At 46.4% G+C, this 25,119-nt stretch overlaps 1 protein-coding gene across 2 annotated transcripts in view; it reads right to left on the bottom strand.

The window, feature by feature from the left end:
* The window catches only part of TNR (tenascin R), a 425,553-nt gene that overhangs the window by 58,561 nt on the left and 341,873 nt on the right, over positions 1-25,119 (bottom strand). Inside the window, exons 5-9 of one of the 2 annotated variants that reach the window (XM_059066113.2) lie at positions 23,383-23,646; positions 19,941-20,056; positions 17,355-17,505; positions 11,883-12,152; positions 6,251-6,436 (exon numbers count right to left, since the gene is read on the bottom strand). In XM_059066113.2, the coding sequence (XP_058922096.1) occupies positions 6,251-6,436; positions 11,883-12,152; positions 17,355-17,505; positions 19,941-20,056; positions 23,383-23,646 (987 nt within the window). The remainder of the gene's footprint in view (positions 1-6,250; positions 6,437-11,882; positions 12,153-17,354; positions 17,506-19,940; positions 20,057-23,382; positions 23,647-25,119) is intronic. The other variant, XM_067031156.1, reaches the window with a different exon arrangement.

The raw sequence follows: 25,119 nt of genomic DNA, 5'->3' as shown, positions 1-25,119 counted from the left end.
ACATCTCCTCACGTTTTGGGTGTGGATGATGTTCAAGCATCAAGAGAAGACTCTATGCTGACTTTAAGGAAGGGACTTGTCCTACAAACTTATATTTAAAAAGAAAATCATAACACCAAGGACTGTTCTCAGATGCAACTTTCTTGTTGCCAGTGGGATTAATGAGGAACATGGGTCTTCACCCCCTGTCCTACAGGAACATCCCATGTCTGGGTCTTTACTGTAAACAAGCATTCGCTGCTGAAGAAGTCAAAGCAAAAATGGAAAAAATTCCCACCTGGCTTTACTCTTGGTTCCCTTGCACCAGCCCTTTAATGCAAATAAGGGGACAGACCCCCCTTACATGCCAGCTGTGAGGAGAAGGACGGTGTGGAAGCCTCTGCCCTTTATCTCCACTCTTCTGCTTGGGTCTCTGCAGCCCCTGGAAGGTGGCGCTATGCTCAGAGGGTGCCTTACCAAAGTGACCACTTGGGGTCACTGTGACTTCGTCCAAAGCAGGATGAGCACCATCTGGCCCAGGCCCCGGGCCCATTGCCCGACTCCTCCTCCTTAGAGGAGCCTGCAGGGCATTGAAGGTCTGGCACTCGGTCTGGGGCTTGTGCCCTGGCACGTCAGGGAGTGCAGACAGGGTGAAGTGAACGTCAAGTGCTTCGGTCAGTGCTGATTTGCTAGCTGGACTCCTCTGGGGGTCTCGGATTTCTTTATGGAAAATCTTCCTGTGGACAAGCACCTTGCAGAGCCCACCTTCTCACCACGAGATCTCCATTTGAGCCCCAAGGAGACAATGAGGGATTTGGTAGAGACCTCGGTTTCCTGTCCCCAGCAACCAGAGGCCTGGAAGGCGGCAATTCACAGGGCCTGACTGGGGCATACTTGTACACATCAGCCTTGTGCGTGTGTGTGTGTGTGTGTGTGGGGGGGGGGGTGTCGTGTGTGGCTGGCCGCAGGTCTTTGTTTTCTTGTGATCCAATGTTGCACCATGAAGTCTGTAGGAATCTTCAAGCCTCTGGGCTTCTGAAGCCCTGTTGATGATTTTTCTGATTAGCACCTTGTTGACTGGAGATCCGGGTAGTCACAGTGCAGAGGCAGCTGGTTGGAAAGCATCATCGAGAGGTGTGTAGGGGGCTCCCCATCGAGTGGGTGAGGGACGTGATGACCGGGCCCCAGAGCGGGGTTAGAGCCCAATTCTCACGTGGCCATACGGGCCAGTTTCTTTTGCCCTTCTCCTGGCCACAGGGGTCCTCAAGTGTGGGCTCCTGTTCCTGAGGGAGGACTAGGCAAGAGACTGTAGATGACTGAAGATGAACCCCTTTCCCCTGTTCACACAAAACACCGAAGCCACAGGCTTTTCTGATGACAGGTTAGTGGAGTCCCCTCAGACAGAGACCAGAGCAGTGTTTATAATTTGCGTTGGTCACAGGCAGAGTTTTGGATTTTTGTTTGTTTTTTAAATCAAATTCCAGTCAAAGAATGAAAATTTCCTTCCTTTCCTCCTCCCTCCCTTCCTCCCTCTCTCCCTCCACTAGGAGTTTTCTGTATGGTTTATGGTTTTTCACTGCTACTTAGAAAACAGTGATGGTGCTAGTCCCTGGTACATGCTTCTGGTTCTAACCTAGAGGGACCTTGGTGAGCCTGTAAGGTACATAACACTCAGGGACCCCTTTGGGACTCGAGGTATGGTTCACAGGCCAAGCAGACATGGTCCAGGCTGAGAGGCTGAGCCTAAAAAAAGACTTATCGTTAAGGACGCAGAAGCCACCAAAGCAGAGAAAAAAATCATTGTAGACACCGAGTCTGTTGTTGAGAAACAAATTCACACTCCAGAGGGAATTTGCTGGGCATTGTCCAGAGAGAATAATGGAAAAGAAATGTTTGGTATTCTGTGCCCCAGCCTGGTCTCTGTGTTGCAAAGGGGGAGGTGTATGATGGAGGATGCAGGGGGATGCTGTGAGCCCGCCGTGTGACTCTGAGCCCCCGAGTCAGGAAGGGCATGCATTCCACAGCGAAGGGGTAAGTGGTGGCTGCAGAGACAAGGGCTTCTGCAAGGAGTATCCAGTACAGATGCCGTAGGAATTGAAGGACTTGGAGTCAGCTGGCTGTGAGAATAAAGGGTATGTGAACGTCTGCCTGGGAGAGGCCAGGTTGCCAGAGATCCAGGCTGAGTTTTTTAGGGATTAAAAACAATAAAAGGTCAAATGGCTATTGAAGGTTTTCTATGTACCAGTGCAAATATATATATATTTATATATATATATATATATATATATATATATATATATAAATATATATGAGTTCATTGAATCCTCCCAACAACCTATGAGGTAGACATGATATTCTTCAGACCAGGAAGCAGAAGCAGAGAAATTGAAGAAATTTGCCCAAAGATGCACATCAGTGAAGTTGGTCTCAAGCCTGAGTGAGTGACTTCAGAAACCATGCTCTAAGTGAGTGCTTCTTGACCATTAATGTGCACACAAATCCCCCGAGGGGCTTGTAAAATGCAAGCTCTGATTCCACAGATCTAGGGGGAGAGGGCTCTGACATCTCCTGGTTGATGCCCTTGCCGCTGGGCCCCACTTTGAGAAGCAGGGTCTCCACTCTGTGCCACACTCATTACAGGGGATCGTCCCAAACCATCCATTAGCTCACAGACCTCTTCCTCTGCCTCCTTATTCCTCCTCCTCTCCCTCTCCTCCTCCTCTCCCCCTCCTCCTCCTCTCCCCCCTCCTCCTCTCCCCTTCCTCCTCCTCCCCCCTCCTCCTCCTCTCCCCTTCCTCCTCCTCTCATCCTCCTCCTCTCCCCCTCCTCCTCCTCTCCCCCTCCTCCTCCTTCTCCCTACTCCTCCACCTCCTCTCCCCTCCCCCTCCTCCTCCTCTCCCCCTCCTCCTCCTTCTCCTCTCCCCCTCCTCCTCTCCCCCTCCTCCTCCTCCCCTCCTCCTCCTCCCCTCCTCCTCCTCCCCTTTTCCTCCTCTCCCCTGCTCCTCCTCTTCCTCCTCCTCTCCCCTCCTCTTCCTCCTCCTCCTCCTCTCCCCTCTTCCTCCTCTCCCCCTCCTCCTCCTCCTCCCCCTCCTCCTCCTCTCCCATCATCATCACCATCATCCACGTATTGAGTACTTTGCTATGTTAGAAGAATGGTGTTAAACTCCTTCAGTACATGATCTCATTAAAGCCCCATCAAACACTATGAAGTAAGTGGCATTATTCCCCTTTTACCAATGATGAAACAGAGGCTTAGAAAGGTCGAGTCAATGGCTCCAAATCACACAGTGAGTAACTGGGCCTAGATACAGAGTCTAGAGTCCCAGCTCTTAACATGTCCCACAGAACCGAGCATTCAAATAAAACTGAGACAAGAGAGAATGGTACTTTCTGCTAGGGTTGCAATTATTTTTGACTGGGGATAAGGAGGGTGGGGACAGCTGAAGTTTCTAGTCCTTCATACTCTTTCTGGCCAGGATTGCTTCAGATGAGCCTAGAATGCTCTTCCCACTGAGTCCAGGGTCTTGTTTTATAGATACAAGCAAATAACTTGTTTGGAACTAAAAACAAACAAACAAACAAACCCTCCCAAAACAAAAACAAGCCCCCAGAAGCTGAAAAAACTCTCCTCTTTAGCATCCAAATTGGAGAGTGAGAGAGAAAACACAACTATTTAGAGCTGGGATCAAACTTCTCACTCTTTTTGCCTTCCTTCCTTCCAGGTCCTTCCTTCTTTTTCCCCAGCTACCACAGCAAGAGTGCCAGCAATCCTTGTAATCTGCATCTCAGCAAGTACAGATATACTTGATTTCCTTACATTCCTATAATCCCTTTTTAAATCACATAAGGCTATTTGCCTTTATTAATCTTCCCAGCAGTGAGCTCCCTGGGATAATTGTGTGTAATATATATTTATAGTTTTATTTCATAAGCCCAATTCAAATAAAAAAAAAAATCAACCTATCTGAGCTCACTCCTCACTAATAACCTTTCCATTCCTTGTAAGTCTGCAAGATTTGACGTTCCTTCCATGTTACTTCTTTAGTAGGAGCAGCCATGAAAAGGGATGGGGACTTTTGACCAGGATTCAGAACTGCCTTTGAGTCACGGCCCCCTTGCGAGCTTTGTGAGCTCGGGCAAGTTTCCCAAATCCCTGAGTCTCAATTTCCTCATCCATAAAATGGAGATGCTGACTGCGGCGCCTATAATGTGATGGCTGATGGCTGTGACATCTTTTGTTTACTGATAGGGCAGGCAATATTTTAGTTCTCCTGTCCCTCATGAGTTGTTGTTGTGAAGACTAAATAAGCTAAAACTATGTGAAGGTGCCTGGAATAACAGAGATGATCAAATGGATGTAGAATCTTCTCCACCCCCCCCCGCCCCCCACCACCGGTAATGGGAAATAATAGGATGATTATTATTAGGATGTGACTGAGTTCTTCTCTATATCGCATGATTTTAAAGTGTGTCCTCCATCCAAACAACTAGCCATCATCTTTGTAAAATTGCTAATTGCCAAAGCAGCCTGCGGCTCTGGGCAGAGATGGGCTGCGCCTAGAACAAGTTCCCTCCTGTATCATTGCAGGTTTTTTTGTTTAGCTTAATTTTTGTGAATGTCTCCAGCTCTCTGTAAAGGCTCTATGCCAGATGGTCTGTTCCTGCTATGTTTAATTCACCCCCATTAACCTGCTTGGTCAGCATATCTTTCCATCTCCTTGCTGTGTTTCAGGAGTACGTCTGTTTGGAAAAAACATTTATTATATTTACTTTAACTGGCCTCATTTGGCAAGGTGGTCTGGGATTTCGGTTCAGGAGGAAAACAGACTTGATTATACTGCCCTTGTTTACTGTACGCACTCTTGTGTGTGGATCCCTTGTCCACTAATGCTTTTGCAAGAAGCCAAGACACAGGATAAACAAAGTCTCTGCGAGCACACTGGTGGCCCCTGGTCCATGGCTGCTTTGCACAGTCTCCATCTGAAAACTGTGCCCCACATTTGCAGCCATCTACCTTTCAGCAAAGTCCAGCAGGTAGGTTTTCCTGGCGGGTGTGTCTAAGGCCCCAGGAGGAGCACTGGTTGGGTGCCACATCCTCATGGGGACAGGGAATGCTCCCCAGCCAAGCGTCATGGTGACCTGGGTCATCGTCTTAGTTCATACCACCATTATCTCTCTCTTTGACTCCGTGCAGCCTCCTGACCTCTCCCTGCCTTTGGCCTTGTCCTCCTCCCATCTGTTCTCCACACTGTAGCTGCCCAAATCTGGTCATTGCACCATCTTATTTAAGACCTTTCAACAACCTTCCACTCACACTCTTTATAGGGTGCATAAAGCATAACCAGGCTCTTACCTTATCACTGGCCTCTTGTAGCCTATGCCCCAGTCATAGCGAACATGTGCAGTTTCTTTTATCATTCATGCATGCGTTTATTCATTCGTTCATCACTTATCCAGGACCCGTAAGTGCTAGATGCTGTGCTGAACGCTGGGGAGTCATGATGAGCGAAACCAAATATGGTCCCCCTTTCACCGAGTTTAGTCTAAGATGGAGACTGACAATCCAATAATTACACCCACAAGCGTACAATGATAACTTGAGGAGTGCTGTGAGTGGTAACCAGTAAGACGAGGCTGCCAGACAGGTTGACCTAACCTCGCCTGGGAACCAGGCAGGGTTCCAGAGAAGTGACAGGTGAACTGAGAGCTGGAAGGGAAGCAGGCGTCACGAGATAAGGAGGGTGGTGGGAGAGCCTAGCAGGCAGGGTGAACAGCATGTGCCGAGCCCTGTGGCAGGAGGGAGAAGGTGTTTGAGGAACTGAAAAGAGTGGACCCATGCGCCTGGAGCACAGGGAGCACCAGGGGACGCGGGAGGGAGAGGAGACTGGAGAAAACGGTAAGAAAACCAAGGCCGTGCAAGGGTTTGGAATTTATCCCAAGAGCAGTCGGCGTCCCTGAAATGGCTGTATAATGGGATGGCATAAATGGGATGGCATAATCAGAAATGAACTTTGAAAAGATAACTGATGGAGTGAAGAGGAGAGCAGAGGGGAGAGAAAGTGGGGAGGTTATCGCAGTGGTGAAGACAAGATGTGGTAGTAACTTAGACCAGGTGATGGCAGTACAATGGAGAACAGCAGACAGTGTGATAGGTATCTGAGGGATTGAGTCCATGGGATTTGGCGACGGTTGCATGTGGGGTTGGATGGCTGGGGAGAGAGCTGGGAAGGTATGGACTCAGGAACTGCCATGCCCCCAGGAGCTTACTTACCTGTGAGTGTGGCTCTGGTGGTTGGACCGATGCTCTTGGGGACCAGCAGCTCATGGTACCGCTCACCTGCCAAGGTGCTGTACACAATCTTGTACTCCTGAACCTCTGCTTCACTGTTGTCCCACTCAAGGTCAAGGCTGGTTGCTGTGCGGGAACCAAGCCGCAGGTTCTTGGGGGCGTCAATCTCTAAAAAAATCCAGACATCACCAACATCACACAGGATAATGTGCATTTGTCACGCACCTTGAACTTGAACAGGATTTGGGATGAGAGCCCATGACCCTCTGCCTCACGTTTGAGTGAACCCAGGGGCTGCCCCTCAGCTTTTGGTCTGCCAGGTTGGCCATGACAGATTACGTGGGCAGGTTGGAGAGTTTTACTCGGGAGTTAGATATCAACACACTTTACACATTCCCCCATTCCCATTCAGGAGTTCTAGTGGTGTTCTAGAAATTGAAGAATGAACCAGTTAGTATCATAAGGTTGAGACTAAGCAAGAGAAACCCTGGAAAGTGGAAATCAGAGATGGCATCCAAGTGATTAAGATGAAATAGAGTAATTTCAAATTTGATCACTGAGCAAAAAGCAGAGGACTGACTGCAAGATTTTGAAGTATAAGATGTCTTCCCCTGGATTTACTTGCATAGACACTGCTGAAAGTTTTGCATACAGAGAGGGGATGTGATGTATTGGAAATCAGTCAGCTTTCGAGTCAGGTCTTAGGTTGAGCCCCACCTCCGACTCTTATTGTAATGGGACCGTGGGCAAGTCTTCATCTCACTGGGCCTTGATGGCCACATCTATAAAATGGGCTAATAATACTGCCTTTTCAGGGAGTTGTACAAATTAGACAATGCATGTAGAAGTGAGTAGCATGGTGCCTGGTACAAAATTAGGTGCCCAAGCCCTGGGCTGGCTTCCTGGTGCCTCCAAAGCTCTCCCTGAGTTCCAACAATCTGGCACCCCCAATGCTTGTTCCTTGGGGTTCCAAGAATTCCACAACAATGTAAAGACCATTGGCATTGGGGTCTTTTCTGCAATTGTGGGGGGCTGGTTCTCTCTTCCAGGACTGGTCATCTCTTCAGGCTTATTTGGGCAGAAACAACATAAACAACTTACAGGATAAGAAGGTGCTGTCTTGACAAACTGCCACTTAAAAAGTTCCAAATAGGTCTTGACTTTGAGACTTGAATTTAACTTTGGAGTGGACCAGCCATTTGTTCTGGGAAGACCTCAGGTGGACTGTTTTAATTTGCAAATGCCAGGCAAGTCTCCACCGATTGTTCTTTCAGAAGATGGGACTGTTGTGAATCAATCTGAGTGCAGCTGCTGCAGAGTGAGAAGTGTTCTGTTTAGTGATGTAAATTGGGTGAATCTTTTAGCAGATTTATGCCTCTGCAGCTTATTTTTCTGAGAAATGTTTCCTTATTCAGTGTGGGTTTAGCATGCTGGAAACTGCATTATCCACGTGCTGTGTGGGGGATTTCTCCAGCAGTTGGATGGAAAGAGGAGCTTGAGTAGAGGGGCATGTAGGAGGAATGCTCTGGGCTGCAGATCCCTAAATCTCACATCCCTAAATCTCACGTGGGAGGAGAGGCTGGCAAAAGACTGGGCGGGGCTTGGGGGGGTGTGGCCTGAATGGAGCTGGAGCAAAAAGAGATTCACTTAAGGTTCAGGTTGAGTCTTGTATTTACCTACTGCTCTTCACAACTAAAGACCCCAGACCTGGGAAAGGTTTGTTAGACTATGGATTTTTTTTTTTGCTTTTTTCGCCTTAGGACCTGTGCCCTGTGGATAGGCGGCAGTGTTTCCTCTGAAGGAACTGGACATTTCCGATGTCAATGATCCCCAAGGAGATCAATCCCAAGAATGAGGGCTGAAGAAGGCAGGTGTCTTAGGACTGGGGTGGAGTGAAATGGTTTGCTCCCCTTAGGTGTTGAAGCCTGACCTCTAGGAGGGTCAGCTAAAGGGGCACCCTGGCAGGTGGGAGCTGTGCTGGTCTCTGCAACAACCAGCAAGCTAGGGGCAAGGTAAAGCCAGGTGTCCGGTGGGGGCCCTGTGGAGAGGCTGCGGCTGTAGACTCTCACCTCTAAAACATAAATTAAATCAAGCAGCTCTCCTGCTGAAAACTCCGCTGCTTCCTATAACGAACTCCTAATTGTGGCCTGCAGGGCTCTACGTGATCTGGCCCTGCCTGCTTCTCAGGTGGCACCTTGGAACATTCTGCCCTTACTCACCGTGCTCCAGCTGCACTGCCTTTTACCTGCTCCTGAATCACAGCAAGCTTATTCTCACCCCAGGGCTTTTGCACCGGCTGGTACTTTTGCCTGGAACACTCTTCCCCAGACCCTCACATGACTGAGGTCACATAGGTCTTGGTTAAAACTTTAGCTCCTCAGAGAGGCCTTTCTGACTACTCCCTCTATATCATCCATTTCATTTTTTTAGCATAATCCTCGTGATTGAAATGATCCCATATGTTTCTTTTCTTCTTCCTTATCTAGTTTCCCCCCCTGGAATGGAACTCATGTGAACTGGGATCTTGTCTATCTTGTTTATTCTGCATCCTCACTGCCTAGGACAGTGCTTGGCACCTACTAGGTGTTCATTAAGCACATGTGAAGTGGCTGAATGAATACTGTCAGTTCTCTGTCTTTTCTGCTCCCTCAAAGCCTTTGGAAAGGTCTTGTTAAATATTCCAGCTGGGGACTTGGAGGATGCTTGGGGCCAGGTGGTACAGGGAAAAGAACAGCTTTGACTGAGGGCAGCTGGTCTTGGCTGGCTGACAAGGGCCATCCAGGTTGAACTTGTGGATGCATTTCCTGGAGAATCCCGGAGTACAGTCCCTGCCTAGGAGGTGGGAGCTCCAGCTGTTGTGACTTAGGCCTTTGTATGCGTTTCCTGGGGCTGCCACCACCAAGGGCCACACACTGGGTGGCTTCAACGGTAGAAATGTGTTGTTTCGCAAACTGAAGTCTGAGGTCAACGTGTTGGCTCCCTTCCAAGGGCTGCGAGGGAGAATCTGTTCCGTGCTTCTCTCCAGTGGTTTGCGGAAGGATCCACCAAAAGAGTCCTGGCAATGCCCCCAAGAGGGCAACTGCAACCAGAGCTACGGAGGGCAGGGAGGTTCGGGAGACTGGTCTCCGGGTTTCCCTGGGCTGCCTTCTCTCGAATCATTGGCCTTAGTGGGCTTCCATTGCTGCTTTCCTTTTTCCGAGCGGCTCTAAGACCCAGACACATAGCCTGCTCACCATGCAGGAAGCAAATCCCCGTTTTAATTGCCTGTGCAATTAGTGCGCTGCCAGTGTGGAAGCCATCACCTGGAAAAGCACTTTGGCTAATTTGAATTTAAGCAGAGTCCTGAAATGACTGAGGGCCCTGCCGTGAGGGTCCAGGCACCTTCTCCTCATTCAGCCAGCACCTGCCAACCCCAGGCCTTGAGAGCTGGGCTGCAAAGCTGTCCGCGGCAACTCACCCCACCCCTGTTGCCCCCTCATCCGCTTCGGGCAGATGGGGGCAGCTTGGAGGTACGGGCTGCTGCTGCCTGCAGAAGGTAGCCACCTAGCAGCTGCCCATCCTCCAGGCAACCGCCAACAGAGAATCACACGACAAACGGAAACTCAGGGGGAGCTTCTAGGAGGCAGAATGTAATTGTCTTGATTGGCATTTTCCTGGGCCACCAGCCAGTCCTGCTTCCATCTCGTTGACGTAAACATCAAGAATTATGCTTTCCGTCCTGCCGCTGGAGAGCTCTCTTCTCTTTTTCTGCCTCTTCAAACTCCTTATCTGAGTAAAGCACAAAGAAACCACTTTTCACACAAAAACTGTGTTGAAATTAAAAAAGAATGCAGGACTCATGGCCCTCAGGAGGTCCCGGCACCAGAGCAGACCGTGTCCTGGGGGTGCGAAGGCTGGGGGGTGGGCAGGGCTGACCTTGAATTCACCAAGAAGGGAGCTTGTGTGTGAGGCCCTGAGCAGTTTTGGTTCAGTGAGGGAAAAGAAGGCAAGAGAAATGGGCAGAATGTAGTCCTTTTATCTTAAAGACATATGAACAGTCACTGGGGATCCCAACATGTGTTCAGTAAAGCATCTGACCAGCGACCCCTGGCTGGGGTGGAGTCTAGCACAGGGGCTGGAGAGCAAACCTGAGAGGGCCTCTTTCAGAATCAAGCTGCCTTCTCCGTTTCATCAGTGTCCGTGCTTGCTCCCTTGTAACAGGGACTGTTTCCTTTGGGGGGGAGGGAAACCCATTATGAGATTCCTGGCCTCCCTCTTTCTTCTGCTGGGGACGATGGACTTGCTTCAACGGTGAATTTTGTAGCAGACCCGGAACGGCCCTCCTGCTCCCCTCTCTCATGGGAGCCGTCTGCACATGGGGATCGGCCTCTGCTTGTTCCTCTGTGCTGTAAGCCCAAACCTGCGTAGCCCCACAGCTTCCGCCAGATGGGGGTCTTGCCCAGGTCCACAAAGTCCATCGGTTGGCAAGCCCATCCAACACTAAGCTACATGCTCCAATCTAGGGGATATTTTGGCCTCCGTCTGTCTTACTCTTTGCCTTATTTATCAGCTGATTTTAAACACAGGTGGAGGGTAATGGTGCTGTTTATTGAACCTCCCTGCAGCCCCTTGGCTGGCTTACCCCATCCCGTAACAGACTCCTAGGCCACCACTCAATGTAGGATGGCTGAATTAGTGATTCTCCTACTTTGCCCCATCAGGAGATGCCGGTTCTTAGATCTTACAGAAGCCGGCAGTTTCCTTTGATCTCTGCAACAACTGGGGATTTGTCAGAGACATTCCTTGATGTGTGACCACCTCCCTGCTGCCCCCCAACAGGGCAGAGAGGTCGAGACTGGGTATCTGGGTTAGATAGAGACTCACTGTCGGATCACAGTCCCCGATCACCCAGTGAGAGTGCCAGGGAGCCTGTCTTTGGATGGTGCCTGACCTACTTGTCGACGAGCTGGTCGGCCTGATGGGCTCCTAGAGAGCCAGGGAGCAGGTCGTGAGGTCTGACCTTTCCCGACTGTTGGAGCTGGGTCTACATTAGCCTTCTTGCCGGTGCTCACAAACGGCAGGATGAGTCACAGACTCTCAGGAGGAAGGCCTGCTTCCAGGCATGCAGGCCCGGCTTTGCACAGCTCCAACGGGCGCCATCGTGCTGGTGTAATCACTGTGGATTTATGGAATCCTTACAGCCGTTTCCGGCAAATTGCAATAAAGTGACTCCAGGAAGGGGTAGTGAACCCTCACAAAATTTCCCTTTGGGCTAGCGATGGGGATGTCAAGTGACTTCAGGACAAACTTTTCATTTTATAAAGGAGAAACCTGAAACCCAAGGGGAAGAGACTTCCGTCAAGTCACAGATCTGGCTGGTAGCAGAGGCAGGGCAGGAACCCAGCTCTCCCATCCACTGGTGCTGTGCACTCCTCTGCCCTGAGCTGTGACCTCACCGGGATTCCCTGAAACCTCTCGCTTCCTTCCTGCAGTGTCTGTGATACGTAGATGCCCAAGCACACGTCATCTCTCTCCCTGGATGCCCCTCTGGCCATGAGGATACCAGCTGTCTCAGCACCCTCTCCCCTCCTCAGGCTCTGCTCCCCCCCCCGCCCCACCCCACCTACAGCCTCACCTGTTGTGAACTGGGTGGTGGTGGACTCACTCTCGTTGGTTCCACGGACTGCGCTGACCCACACCTCGTATTGGGAGCCAGGCCGCAGGGCCTGTACCGAGTACTGGCTCAGGGGAGGCTGCAGTCGGAAGGTGGTCTTCCCGCCTTCCCCGCCCACCAAGCCGTACTTCAAGAGAATGAAATCGACTTTGGCTCGAGGTGGGGTCCACTCCACAAAGGCTACAGTGTCGGAGACATCTCGAACCAGGATGTGCGTGGGCCCATCAATGACTGAATGAGAAGGATCCAATAGAAAAAAAAAAGTTTGAGAAGTGAGCCTCTGACTTAAGCTCTCTCCTTTCCTTTCCTCCTTACATTAACCTGGTCGGTCAGAGAGAGAATGGGTATTATTATCCCATTTTACAGATGGGGAAATTGAGACACAGTGAGATAAAATCTCTTTCCTGAGGACACATGGTTTTTCAATGGGGGGACAGACACTGGATCTTAGGTGCCCTGAATCTTGCTGTCACGGGGCTGTGGTTTTTAGGATTGGCACTTCCCGGTTTAGGCAGGGGAAGGGCCCTTACTGGCTTGAGAGGGCCAGCACTGTTCTGTCAGGAGGTTATGGGACAGACAACAGAGAACTGTGTTTCTCGTGTGTGCCCAGCTGCCCAGCTCTCACTTTCTATGAGCCCCAAGGAAAGATCTATGAAATTAGCAGCCCTATCTAAACATCTGAGACTTCCAACTTGGTTGCCAATGAGGGCATCACGAGTATCCAGAAGATGTCCCTGCTCAGCTGTACCGACAACTCAGTCAACCAGCTGCTAAGACAGTCAGAAACCCAACAGACATTTGTATTTGTGGATATGAAATATGCCTTCTGGGGAAACTTGCTCTTCTGTAAAAACAAGGATCTCAGTTTTGGAACAGCCTCCCGTGGGCTGTATTTTACCCACTGGTTCTTGCATATTCCTGAGCCAGGAGGGCACTGCAGTCACACACAGTCCCTCCAGGTTATTCAGCATGTGTCCCTTGTGAGTCCTGGCCTCTGGCACTGAGCACGTGAAGGGCACACCACTGTGGGATGGTGTTACTAGGAAAAGCTGGTTGGTTTCCTAGGGGTCCTACCACCCTGGTTCCAGCACCCACTTGGGGTCCTGTTCATATTGAATTAGATGATGGGGGGGGCGCAAGGTGAGAGAACGTAGAAGGGAGGTAGAAAGGGCTTAGTAAGTAGAATAGAAAATGGTGTTCTCAACTCCTCATGGTGTGTTTGGATGGCTGATGTGCCCTCCTTTGAATTACTCATTACCTTCTAAAAAGAGCTGGCCTGGCTTCCATGTTTGCATTTATTATGGACTACACCCCTCTAGCTGGGGCTGATTAATGTTAATATTAATATTCTTCAAGGATTTGGAACTGGAACCACAGACTCTGGCTGTCTGGTTAGCTGGTTTTGGACCATGTAGAGCCAGGGCCGGTCTGGCCATTCTCTACCATATTCACAAATAAATAGCAAACATCTGATCTGGAGAGAGAGCGAGAGAGAGAGAGAGAGAGAGAGAGAGAGAGAGAGAGAGAGAGAGAAAGAAGAGGAGAAAGGGGAAAAGGTGATTTTTAATAAATACATATTTGGTTTTCCCTTCTTAGCGCAGAGCTCCTAAAACCCTGGGAATTTTCTAAGTGATGAGAGTGATCAAGTTGTCTTTTGTTATGTTAATGAAGCGAGGGAGAAAGCTGGTTGCCAAGGGACCCAACCAGGTGATTAGAGGGTTGGAACTTTCAGTCCCACCCCTGACATCTGGTCAGTCCATCAATCATGCCTATGTAATGAAGCCTCCACAGAAACCCCAAAGGACTGGGTTTGGAGAGCTTCCAGGTTGGGGAACCAGAATGCTCCCATGTGCCACTGTCATGGGCCCCAAATTCCACACGAGCAGAAGTTCCTTTGTTCAGGACCTCACCTATGTATCTCTTCATCTGGCTGTTGATTTGTATCCTTTAATATCCTTTGTGATAAACCAGTAATTCAGTGAGAAAATGAGTTTCCTCATCAGTTATGTGAGCTGCTCTAGCAAATTAATCAAACCCAAGGAGGGGTCGTAGGAACCTTCAATCTGTAGCTGGTCAGTCAGAAGCACGGGTGACAACCTGGACTCGTGATTGGCATCTGAAGTGGAGGGTAGTCAGTCTTGTGGGACTGAGCCCTCCAACCTGTGGAATCCGATGCACTCTCTGGGTAGATGTGTTGGAATTGAGTTGAATGGTAGGACACCCAGCTGGTGTTGTAGAGAATTGCTTGGTGTGGGGAACCCCTCCCCCAGTCACATACATACTAGAACTGGGTGCAGAATTTTAGGAGCAAATACACAGAGGGAAGTAGAAATGAGTGACCATGTGGCGCTTCTAGAAAGGTATAGAGAATAATTTGGTTCTTGACTGTCCATTTTTTGGTTCAAGTCTTTTGTTAGACTCAGATGCATTTCTGGCCCTGGGGTTTCATAAGACACTCTGTGTCCTTCCAGTAAATTATCCTTTTTGCTACAGCTAGTTTAAGAGAGTTTTTTTCCCTTGTTACCAGAGAGTCTTGACAAAGACTGTTTTCTGGTTTTTTTTAACCAGTCTGCACTGGGCCACCTCCTCGTCTGTCTCCAGAATGGAGTGTCTCCCTCAGGACTGTCTCAGCCTGACTTGGAGCCTCTCAATCTTTCCGAGTTGGGCCTTTCGCTGGGTACCCCACCCTCTTTCTGGGTCTAGCCCAGTCCTGTTCTCTATTAAGCAGCTTAGTATTTTTGGTATGGCACCAGCCAAAATGAAAATCACCAGACCATTTTGGTTTTGGTGCCACCTGGTTTGGAGTGAAAGTGAAGTTCTGTTTTTCATATTTGCAGTAATAATGAGATTTAACAGAATACATCCAGATGTTTTCTTTTCTGCATGCTGTATTTAGTGGTTTTAGGTAACTTGGGCCTTTTTAATTTCATTTAATTTAATAATGAGATGGAGGAAATGATCTCCTAACTGCTGAATAAGCATAGTGCTTGAAACATAGTAGACACTCAGTAAATGGGTGTTGAGTAAATGAAATAAATAGATGACTCTATATGCATAAGAAAGAAAGCATTTCAATGAATTGGAGCTTCTTGAAAAAAAAAAAAAAAAAAAGATGTCACCAAAACTCAAATGACCATGTAAGGCTTTTGTCCATCAGCTCTTTAAATCCTCAAATCCTAATCATAATGATTGCTCATATTAAAATGTGACTGTGAAGCACCAAGGGCTCTGGCTGCAGGAGGTCTTGTAATTTGAATTCCCCAAATGGCCTGCCTGGAAGAAGCCAGCCTGCGTGCCTGGTGAGGACTCAGAGCTTTGCAGGAGGGGGTTGGTGTGGGTCAGACATTACCAGAAGGAAATAATTAAACAATTGTTTCTTATAAACAGCAGACAGGGCTGGGAGCCAACCATCTTTTCTGCAGCCGTCCTTGGCTTCGGCCCTTCAGTTGGCCATTGGGTAGCCATGTCCCATTCCAGTCAAGGAGGTATCAGCTTACTTTCAACTTAGGCCCTAATTTTTAAACAAACACACATCCTACTCAAAAAGTAAACTAGAATAAATATTTTTCTTTCCATTTCTTCGTAATTCTGTACACAATCCCAAAATATGAACTAGGATTTTTTTTCTTAATTGAAAAAAATTCTGCCTGGCTTTACCACAGATGACTAGATCTGGAACTTTTAATTTTAATCTTAAGGAAATTCCAAACCAAAAAATACTGCAAATTTTGTCAAAATGTGGTTTAAGTAGAAGACTAAAGCAGAGTTGGACTGTCTTCTCTAAGTGCTCTCAGTACTTTGGAAGAAAAGCATCCTACATCTGTAATGTTCTTCTCTGCCCTCTTATGAACAATATCCTTCTAGCTTTTTTTTTTTTTTTGCTACTAATACTTTCTTAATATCAAATCACAGAAGTTATTTGGGCACCCTGAAACATTCTGCATCAGAAGAGGAGAATCTATACGTGTTACCAAATCAGCTCTTCAGGATCCAGCATAACCTTGGGAAGCAGAACTGGGGAAAAACTCCAGCCACTGGTGTCTGGAGAGATTCCTCTAGAGTACTTTTAGACTTTATGGCTATAGAGTTTCTTCTAAAATGTATTTGGATTAGTATAGTGGTTTTAAAGCCTTTTGGGGAGGAGGGGGCTAATGTTCTTTTTTAAAAGAAAAAAACCTTAAATGATTGTACACAATATAAAACAGACAAAAGTGGAGCTGCCTCGGTTGGAGAGTGTGAGGGACATGGGAGTGGGAGTAATTAGAGACCTGCATCTCCACTTCCTCCTTGCCTTGAGGGATGGCCATGGAAAACTGGTGCTCTAATGGAGCATAATCTAATGCCACAATAGTTTTAAACCAGTGTTTTCTAGACTGAGTATAAGCCTCAGCACCTGATGCTGTTTAGTTTGGATCCAATTAACAAAGTATGAATCACTAATCCATAAACATGGGCTCATTATATAGTGTTGTGATTCCCTTTTCTGGCCAACTTGGCCTTTGTCCTGCACTCATGACTGGTTTTCTTAGCTGTCAATTTCTGTTTATGAAAAATAAAGCTGTACCAATATTCGCCTACCTCACTCTCTGTTACTAACAGGGAACATTGCTTAACCTTCGAGTTTCAACTCTCCCATCAATAAAATGAGAACCAAAAATGATACCAGAAGCTATTTATAACTTTTGAGAAATACTTGGTGAGGGCACACACACATACATCATAATTGTTAATTTACAGCATGCTTTGTTAGCTAAGGAAACAGTAAAGCAAAATGCCATACAGTTAATTAATCAAACCTAGAAATATAATGGTCTTGCATGAGAGGAATTGTGGGGATGAAATAATAATCAACTTAAGTCATCACCTTGAACAGTGACCCAACCCACAATTACTGGTTTTGAATGATGTTTCCCGCTCTCACTTCTAAAAGTGTTCTCTGAGTGTATGTATACACACAAGGTATTGAGCACTCACTGTCATTGACACAGTGCTAATCACTTTGTGTGCTTTATCTGATTTAATCCTCATGTCATTTCTATGAAGTTCATCATTGTCAAATGAACTGAGGTTTGGGAAGGTCAAATGACTTTCTGCAAATCTCACAATAAAAGCGAATTAGCTCTTGCTGGTTCCGAAGCTCAAGATACTAGGGGCTGACAAACAAGGCCTCTTAATGAGTAAGATCAGAAGACATACACTGGAGATCCTAACAAAGAATTTCCCCATAGAATACTCTTCCAGATGTTTGTGCTTGCAAGGATAAGGAAGATGTTCAGCTAAACATCTGGTAGCTCCATCTCCAGGTACCCAAATTAATCTCAGCTGTGGGAGAAATCCTAGCACCCCTTTGTCTCTCTACTTCCTGGGTGAGTCTGCAGTTTTTCCTGAGTGACCTAATGGGTAGCCATAGGGTGAAAGGTTGGAGGCACTCACCAGTGGAGACGCTGGCCGAGGTAGGGGGGCTCCGGGCTTGCTCTTTCAGAGCCACCACATTGACAGTATATTCCTCCCCAGGCTTTAATCCTGTCTGGTTGAAGGATGTAACATCACTGGGGAGCTGGGCAATCACCCCTCCTTCATTGTTCTGCAGGGCGGGGTGGGGGGGAAGGGAGAAGCAGAGAAAGCAAAAGAGGAAATCAATGGGAGGGAAATGTGTGGGACACTGATTGTGAATTAAAGATGGGGACCACTTCTCTGCCCTCCAGGATGACAGCTGAGAGTCTGGGGCCAGGAATGACTCCCAGCGGGATCAAGAAGAATGCCACCACTCTATGAGGATTTGGCAAACAGAGAACCAATTTTCAAGAACATTTCTTTGGGGGGCTTCCCTGGTGGCGTAGTGGATGAGAGTCTGCCTGCCGATGCAGGGGACGCGGGTTCGTGCCCCAGTCCGGGAGAATCCCACATGCCCCGGAGCGGCTAGGCCTGTGAGCCATGGCCGTTGAGCCTGCTCTCCGCAACGGGAGAGGCCACAACAGTAAGAGGCCCGTGTACCAAAAAAAAAAAAAACCCCAAAAAACCACATTTCTTTGGCTTCTCCTGAGTCTACTGAGTTTGCCAATAAAAATTAGTCATGAGGTGATGTAGATTGGCTCTTGCCAAAAATGAAATGTCTGATGCTTACCATCTATCAGATTTTTTGGCATTTATCATGGTGAGCATGCCCTTGGCTATTTAGAAGAGTCTAGTTGTGTATGTATGTGTGTAAACATCTTTATGTACATGACAACATGTTTCAAACTAAGACATTCCCAGTTTTTTAATGAGCTGGAGCTATTATTTTGCTGTATCTGGAGTTTCTCATGGTGTTACACTGGCTGCAAATCTGTCATTGTCTTGTTACCCAGATGAGTTAGGAATCCGTGACACAACCAACTGTGAAGTACAAAGAAGAGAAAGGGGGTAGAACAAAGAATAATACAAAGGAGAGAAGAAAGACAAGTTGGTGGAAGAGGAAATGGAAAAGATCAACTTGATGATGTTGGGTCCAGGATTTTGTATCTTTCTACCCACCTATCTGTCTGTCTGTTTGCCTATTATTATACATTTTCTCTGTGTGCCTCTGGAAATGGAGGTGACAAGATGGCTCTTTTTTGTGGCACTGCCCTTCTCCACGATTCTTTGGTCTCTGTTCATGTCACCTGGAGTGCCCTATTACGTAATTTATAGCCATACTTTTATAAATCAACATGACCTCCCACTGGCCTCAACCTACAGATCATACAGCTATTCTCTGTGGCTGTATATTTGACCTTGGCATGCCCTGGCTAGCCCCACTCTTAGAGTTTTACATATTGGATGTAAAACAGGCAAACCTGGCATTGTTTTTTTCCTGCCTGAGTGTCAGAGTGACATGATTCTCTCTGCCCTGTTATAAAACCAATTGCCCACCATACTTTACTGGCCATTTTAATGCAGATAAGACATATAAGAACTTATGTGTATAGAATGTCTGCTTTGATGTATTTAGCTTGCCATGACATGACTATATCCATATAAGAGAAGTGGACAGAGCCCTGGAATAGGAAGTGGAGACCCAATTCTTCTTTTAAGCCTGCCACCAACTAGCTGTCTGATATCATTTAAGTTCACTGAGTCTTAGTCTCTATAAACTAAACAAACTAGATATAAAATGAAGGGTCATCAGTTCCAACAGTCCATGCCTCTAAGAATTTTGAAGTAGAACAATGGTGAAATCATAGTCTCATCGGCCAAAAATGTGTCATCTGTCATTAAGTCTGATGAATGACTGAAAAAATCCTCTTTGATATTGTAAGATGAAGACAGAGGAAAGGAGTATGATTAAACATTATACCCTTATGAGTGGTATAGTTAGGGAAAACATCAGTGGCATTAATAAATCCTGGAAAACTAGAACTAGTCAGGCACCTCTGGCAACTCAGAAAAGTAGTTTTAGGGTTAATAAAATAAAATACTGCTTTGATGAATGGAAAGGAATCTTAGGATAATTTTAAACTCAAAGACTAATAATATAATTTGTTTAAGGAAAAAAATTTTCTCAATGAATAGGTTATGAAAGGTGTTTTTGTGTTACATCTCTGACCTTTAGAGACTGAAGCCATGCAAGCTGACTTTTGGGGCATCTGTCTGCACAGAAGGAAGCTGTGGCTTGATTATAAGACCAATTCAGTTTGGCTTTTCTTATGTCCTAAAGAGACGCCCCAACTTTTTGAAGGTCTCAGTTTTCAGACTTGCTAAAATTACTGCTTTTTAAGCCCTAGAGCTTTCTCAGCAGAGAGCTGGGGCTGGTGGCTGCTTCCACACTCTCCTGTCATCCAAGGCCCAGGTGACAGGCTCAGGGCCATTACTCAGTCCTTACCATGCCTTTATGAAAGAAATGTTCTGTAGCCCATATACCCACAAAATGCCCCTTTGTGTTCTAATGGCACGGAGAGAGAGATTGGGGGGGGGTGGTGCCTTTTGTGCTGCCCTGATTCCAAGTTGAGGGTATGAATACCCCAAATAAGGCTGTTTGGCAGTCTGACAGGTGGGGGTTACCTTTGGAATGAAGCTGATCTCCCACCCATCGAAGGAGAATGAGAAGGGTTCCCACTGCACCTCCACGGTGGTCTCTGTGATCGTCTTGAATCGTAGCCCTTGAGGAGTGGAGAGATCTGGAACACAGCAATGTGGGTGACCATGTCATGGCTCTCCCTGGCAGGGGCAGAGAGCATTACCTGGGGCTCCCTCCACACCATGGTTGTGGTGATGTGTGATGGGCAGGCTATCCCAATCTCATTACACAGGTGGTGGGTTCCAGGTAAGGGACCAGCCCATGCCACTGTGGTCTTGGCACTCAGTGTGGGCGAATGTATGAATAAAGTTAACAAACATAACCTAATAGATACTTTTTAATGCTTTCTGTTACATAATAGGTCACTATTAAAATAATAACTACTCAGGTGGTGAATCTTGACATTTCACATAATGCCTTTTTCAGAGAAACTGAATACTGTCTTCAGAGGCTTTAAGGGTTCCCGAGAGACAATATAAAGGCTAACATCACTGTTTCCATTTCACACCCAGGAAACCGGGGCACAGAGAGAGTAATGAAAGACGTGGAGGAAGCCAACTTCAGCATATAGTCTGGAATGCTTTTCTCGATCACGTGATGTGCCCTAAGAATATCTTGTTTAGCTCAAATGGCATGTCTAGGATGGTCTGAAATGTCCATTTCATGTATACAAGCAAAGCAAGGGCATAGTCAAGGGACAGTAGCAGATACTGGGGTTTTCACTGTCACTCCACTAGCTCCTTCTTTTCTCCAGCTGTTCCTTCATCCTCTCTCCCTTCTCTCCTTCACTCATCTTTGCCACATGTATCTCATTTTTAGTTCCCCTGCTTATCTCCCTCTTTTTCCATTCCCTACACCCTCCCCCTGCCCCCTCCCCAACACACACACACACACACACACACACACGCACACGCACACGCACACGCACACACACACACACACACACACACACACAGGCACAGGTGGAAGTATGCTTGTCCTAATGCAGTTCCAATTACCAGCCCTGAAATAGTACAGCACGACTTTTCTCGGTTCTCCAGTGAGCCTGCTCCCATTTTAGCTGTACCTCCCCTGGGATATTCCCATTGGAAAACTGACAGATTCTCATCCTTCCTGTTTGGAAGCTTCCTCATGTTTCTTGCTGAAAGGCAGGGCTGATTCTGAACCCACTTGAAGGCGTGTCAGGGGAGTTTACATGATTCTGTCCTTGTCACCTGGGAGCTTGCCTGAGGGGATGCCCTGAATTGGTGTAATAAAGGCCATGGGAGATGGAAACCTCCTCATCACAGCATGTTCACGTGGATCAGAGAAGAGACGCCTGGGAGTCGGGCCAGGCTCTTGCTGAGGTGACCCATCCTGGAGCAGGGTGGGAAAAGCGGCAGATGGTGATGGTGACCTGCCTCTCTACACAATCATTGCAGATATTTTAAACTAGTTCTCAGGCATGAGAGGAACTGAAGAAAAAGGTCAAATATAAACAGAGATAATTACAAGCATATTTTTAAAAAGGCAGCATTCATAGGGGGAGTCCAATATTATAACAGGATCTTTGTCACCTGAAAAGCAAGGGGACAAAATGACTTCTTAAATCCTTTTCCCTCTGCTTTTGCCCCTATGCTTACATCCTTCAAAGCACAACTCAAGTCCTTGGGCCTCCATGAAGACTTCAATGCCAACTCTTCCTACTTCAACCTCTTCTTATTCTGAACTTTCATGACATTTGTTACCCAGATACCATCTTGTCATTTAAGAGCTACATAAAATGGGCTCAGATCTCTCATCCCATATTTGGTGATAGGTCCCATTTACCAACCCAGGAGCTTCTGTTTCATGGTCACGTCTTGTTCCCGTTGCCTGCTACTGCTAAATTCTCTGCATTATGTAATAAAAAATAAGTATTTGGTCTTTGTCCTGGCACAGAGCTCCCCAAACCCTAGGAATTCCCAGAGTGATAAGAGTATCTTTTGTATGATTATGAGATAACTGGTAGCTGGGACCTCCTAGATAGCTGGTCTGCAGAAAAACCCAGGCATGATTTGGAGAGAGGGTTGGAACTTTCAGCCCCACCTCCCAACCTCCAGGGAGGGGAAAGGGGCTGACTTGAGTTAATCACCAATGGCTAGTGGTTTCGTCAATCATGCCTGTGTAATGAAACCTCCATAAAAAAACCCCTAAACGATGGGGTTCAGAGGGCTTCTGGGTTGGTGAACACATGGAGGTACTGAGAAAGGTGCTTGTCCAGAAAGAACGTGGAAACTCCACACCCCATACTTCACCCTATGCATGTCTTCCATTTGGTTGTTCCTGAGTTGTATCCTTTATAAGAAACTGGTAATAGAGACTAAAGCTCTGTGAGTTCTAAGAAATTACCAAAAGTAAGCAGGGGTTGTGGGAACTCCTTAAATTTATAGCTGGTCAGTTAGAAGTCCTGGTGACAACCTGAGACTTCTGACTGGCAACTGACGTGGAGGCCCTGTGAGGCTGAGGCCTTAGCTTGTGGGATCTGATGCTAACTCCAGGTGGATAGATATTGAACTGAATTGAACTGGATTGTTGGACACCCAGCTGGCATTTGAGAGCTGGACAAGTGGTGTTGGAAAGATAATTGAAGAATTCGGAAGGTGTATAAAGAAAACGAAATAATAGCCCTTTCCCATCTCTTTCTTATTCTGCTCTTTGATGTAGTCAATGTTAATAGTTGGCATGCAATTTTAAAAAAATTTTCTGTGCTTAAATAAACATACAGAATATAGATACATACCTATAGCAGTTTCTCTGTTATAAATAGAACACTTCCATTTCTCATGGAGGAGAGTTTAGCTTGCTCTCTGTGTCTGTCTGTCTCTCTTTTGCCCTGTTGTCTTTCTAAACAATGCTTTAGAGCCTGAACGTTTATAATCAAAATGGACTATTGGATAGTTTACTAAATAAATGATCATGAAGAAATAATGCTATGAGGAGAGGTGGGTGTTTTCAGTTGTCGTTTTAAATAAGATTATTTTTTTTCCACTCTGTTATACACTTACCATCTGTAACATACCATTTAGCACTTGCTTATTATACATCCTATTTCATATCTCCTGGTTTCTAGTCTCTAACTAGATTTGAAGTCTATATAAGTCTCATTCTTTCCTTGACTTCTAATCAGACTAGCTTATAACAAGTCAGAACTCAATAATTAAAGTACTTTTTGTCCTTTTGGTTCTATAATTGATCGGGGTTGCCTGGATTTGGAAACTCTTTTGGAAGTGCCTTTTTAATGAGGTACCCTTTCCTAAGTGGGTCACGTTGGAAGTCCTTCCCCTCAAGAGCAATGATTATTGCAGGCATCCCTGAAGAATTAAGAAAAGACACTACTATCATGAATGCCCATGATCTCATGTAGGAGAAAAAAAGAATGAAACAGGATGGGGAAGTGGTACGTACGGGTGGCCACCTTGGCCGTGATGGGAAGGCTGAGGATGTTGCTAATGACAGCGTAGACGCTGATGTTGTAGGTGAGACCTGGCTCCAGCTCCGAGATGGTGACACCACTCCAATCTCCAGGCACCCGCTGCTGGAGCTGGAGGCCCTCCAGGGCCGTTGGCTGGTAAGAGATCACATATTCCGTCACTGCCATCGGCCCGTCCCATTCCAGCTCAATGGACCTGTCGCTGATACCAGCCACTCGCAAGTCCTCTGGAGGGGCAACTACCAGGAGGCAATACACAGATAGCATGAGCTCAGAGGACTGCCTTCCCCATCCTGGACCCAACTTCCTTCCTCACATCTCACCCCACATGCCCTGTCTGTATATTCTGCTCAGCTCATTGCCTTTGAGTGATTGGTAATTCCCTTTGCAGGCAGGTTCTTTTCTTTTCTGTGCTCAGTACTCCCATCCCTATAGGGCCATGAGTTAATGGTGTGCTGGAGCCGGCTTCTACTGGCTCAGGAAAGTTGATTGTCGAATTTTGCAAGACGGTTTTAAATAGTCATTATTAAAGATTAAATTGTATTCAATATTAACTTACAATTAAGTAAATTATCTTAAAAACAAAATTATGAATACTCCAAACTCATCACTGGAAAATTACTTCACTACATTTTACTATTATCTATGCCCTTGAGTCAATTTACATGTGTTGTATCTCTCTGGTAGAAATACTATGTAATTGTGTGCTAATGCACAGCTGTTTCCAACTCTACATTTAGTGACTTCATGTTGGTAGTTTGAAATTGGCCACGGAGGGAGTATTTACACCATGGAAGTTGGCAACTGCTACAAAGTGGGGCTTTTTATTTTTTCCCTCAGAGAGCTAGTTGTTAGATATTTAACAGCATACATTGGCTAATATTTTTGGTAGTTTAATAAATTATTGTTACCAGATTACCCTGGAAGCCAGTATTTGATTTGGCAAGTGGAAATAAAGGCTTATTCCTGGTTATCTTGCAAAATACAAGAAGCCAAAAACAGTAAATCCTAGATACCATGGACTGATGAAGACATTCAATAACACTTTATTTTCCCTGTTAAAAGGAGACTGTTTAAGTTTTGAAAGAAATGTAACTCGTGTTAAACAAATTTTTATTAGCCTCGATTTTGGGGATGATGAGAAAGGAGAATCTTGAAGGCTTTGCTTTTCTCTCTTGTTCTACTTTTCAAATGCTATTCAGAGAATCACCAAAAATTAAACCTCATTGAAATAGCCTTTCATGTATGGTTCCCTTGGGAAGTGAAGATCCACCAGTAGTGGGGGTATTAAATGACTGAAACTTTAAGATCAATTAGGAAGTTAATGCCAGTATACCTGTAATTGGACCTGCCCATAGATTCAATCAAAGATCAGGCCAGTATTTAAATAGTCATAATTAACTTATAAATTTATATGCAGTGGAGGCTTTGGTTAGTTTAGAAGTTGTCATTGGTGTTGAATTTCTCCTCTGAGCATTCTCACTCTTTCACCTTTACAAGAGCAGAGGACTGAGGCAGCTGCTAGTCACAGGATCATCTGAAAAGAAGGTGTCTGCCCTCCCTGTGGTGCTTAACCTCAAATCCCTGGAAGAGGTCTAAATGAGGACTCATAAGATGGAAATTAGGAACATATATTTACAATGTTGGGCATTTGCTTTGATTGCTTTTGCCCCAAACTGTGAATGGTATAAAACAATCTAGATAGCAGAGCT

Source organism: Kogia breviceps, chromosome 1, assembly GCF_026419965.1.
Source record: "Kogia breviceps isolate mKogBre1 chromosome 1, mKogBre1 haplotype 1, whole genome shotgun sequence".
Lineage (NCBI taxonomy): Eukaryota > Metazoa > Chordata > Mammalia > Artiodactyla > Physeteridae > Kogia > Kogia breviceps.
Note: the sequence above shows the minus strand (reverse complement) of the source record. Positions and strands in the feature narration are given on the sequence as shown.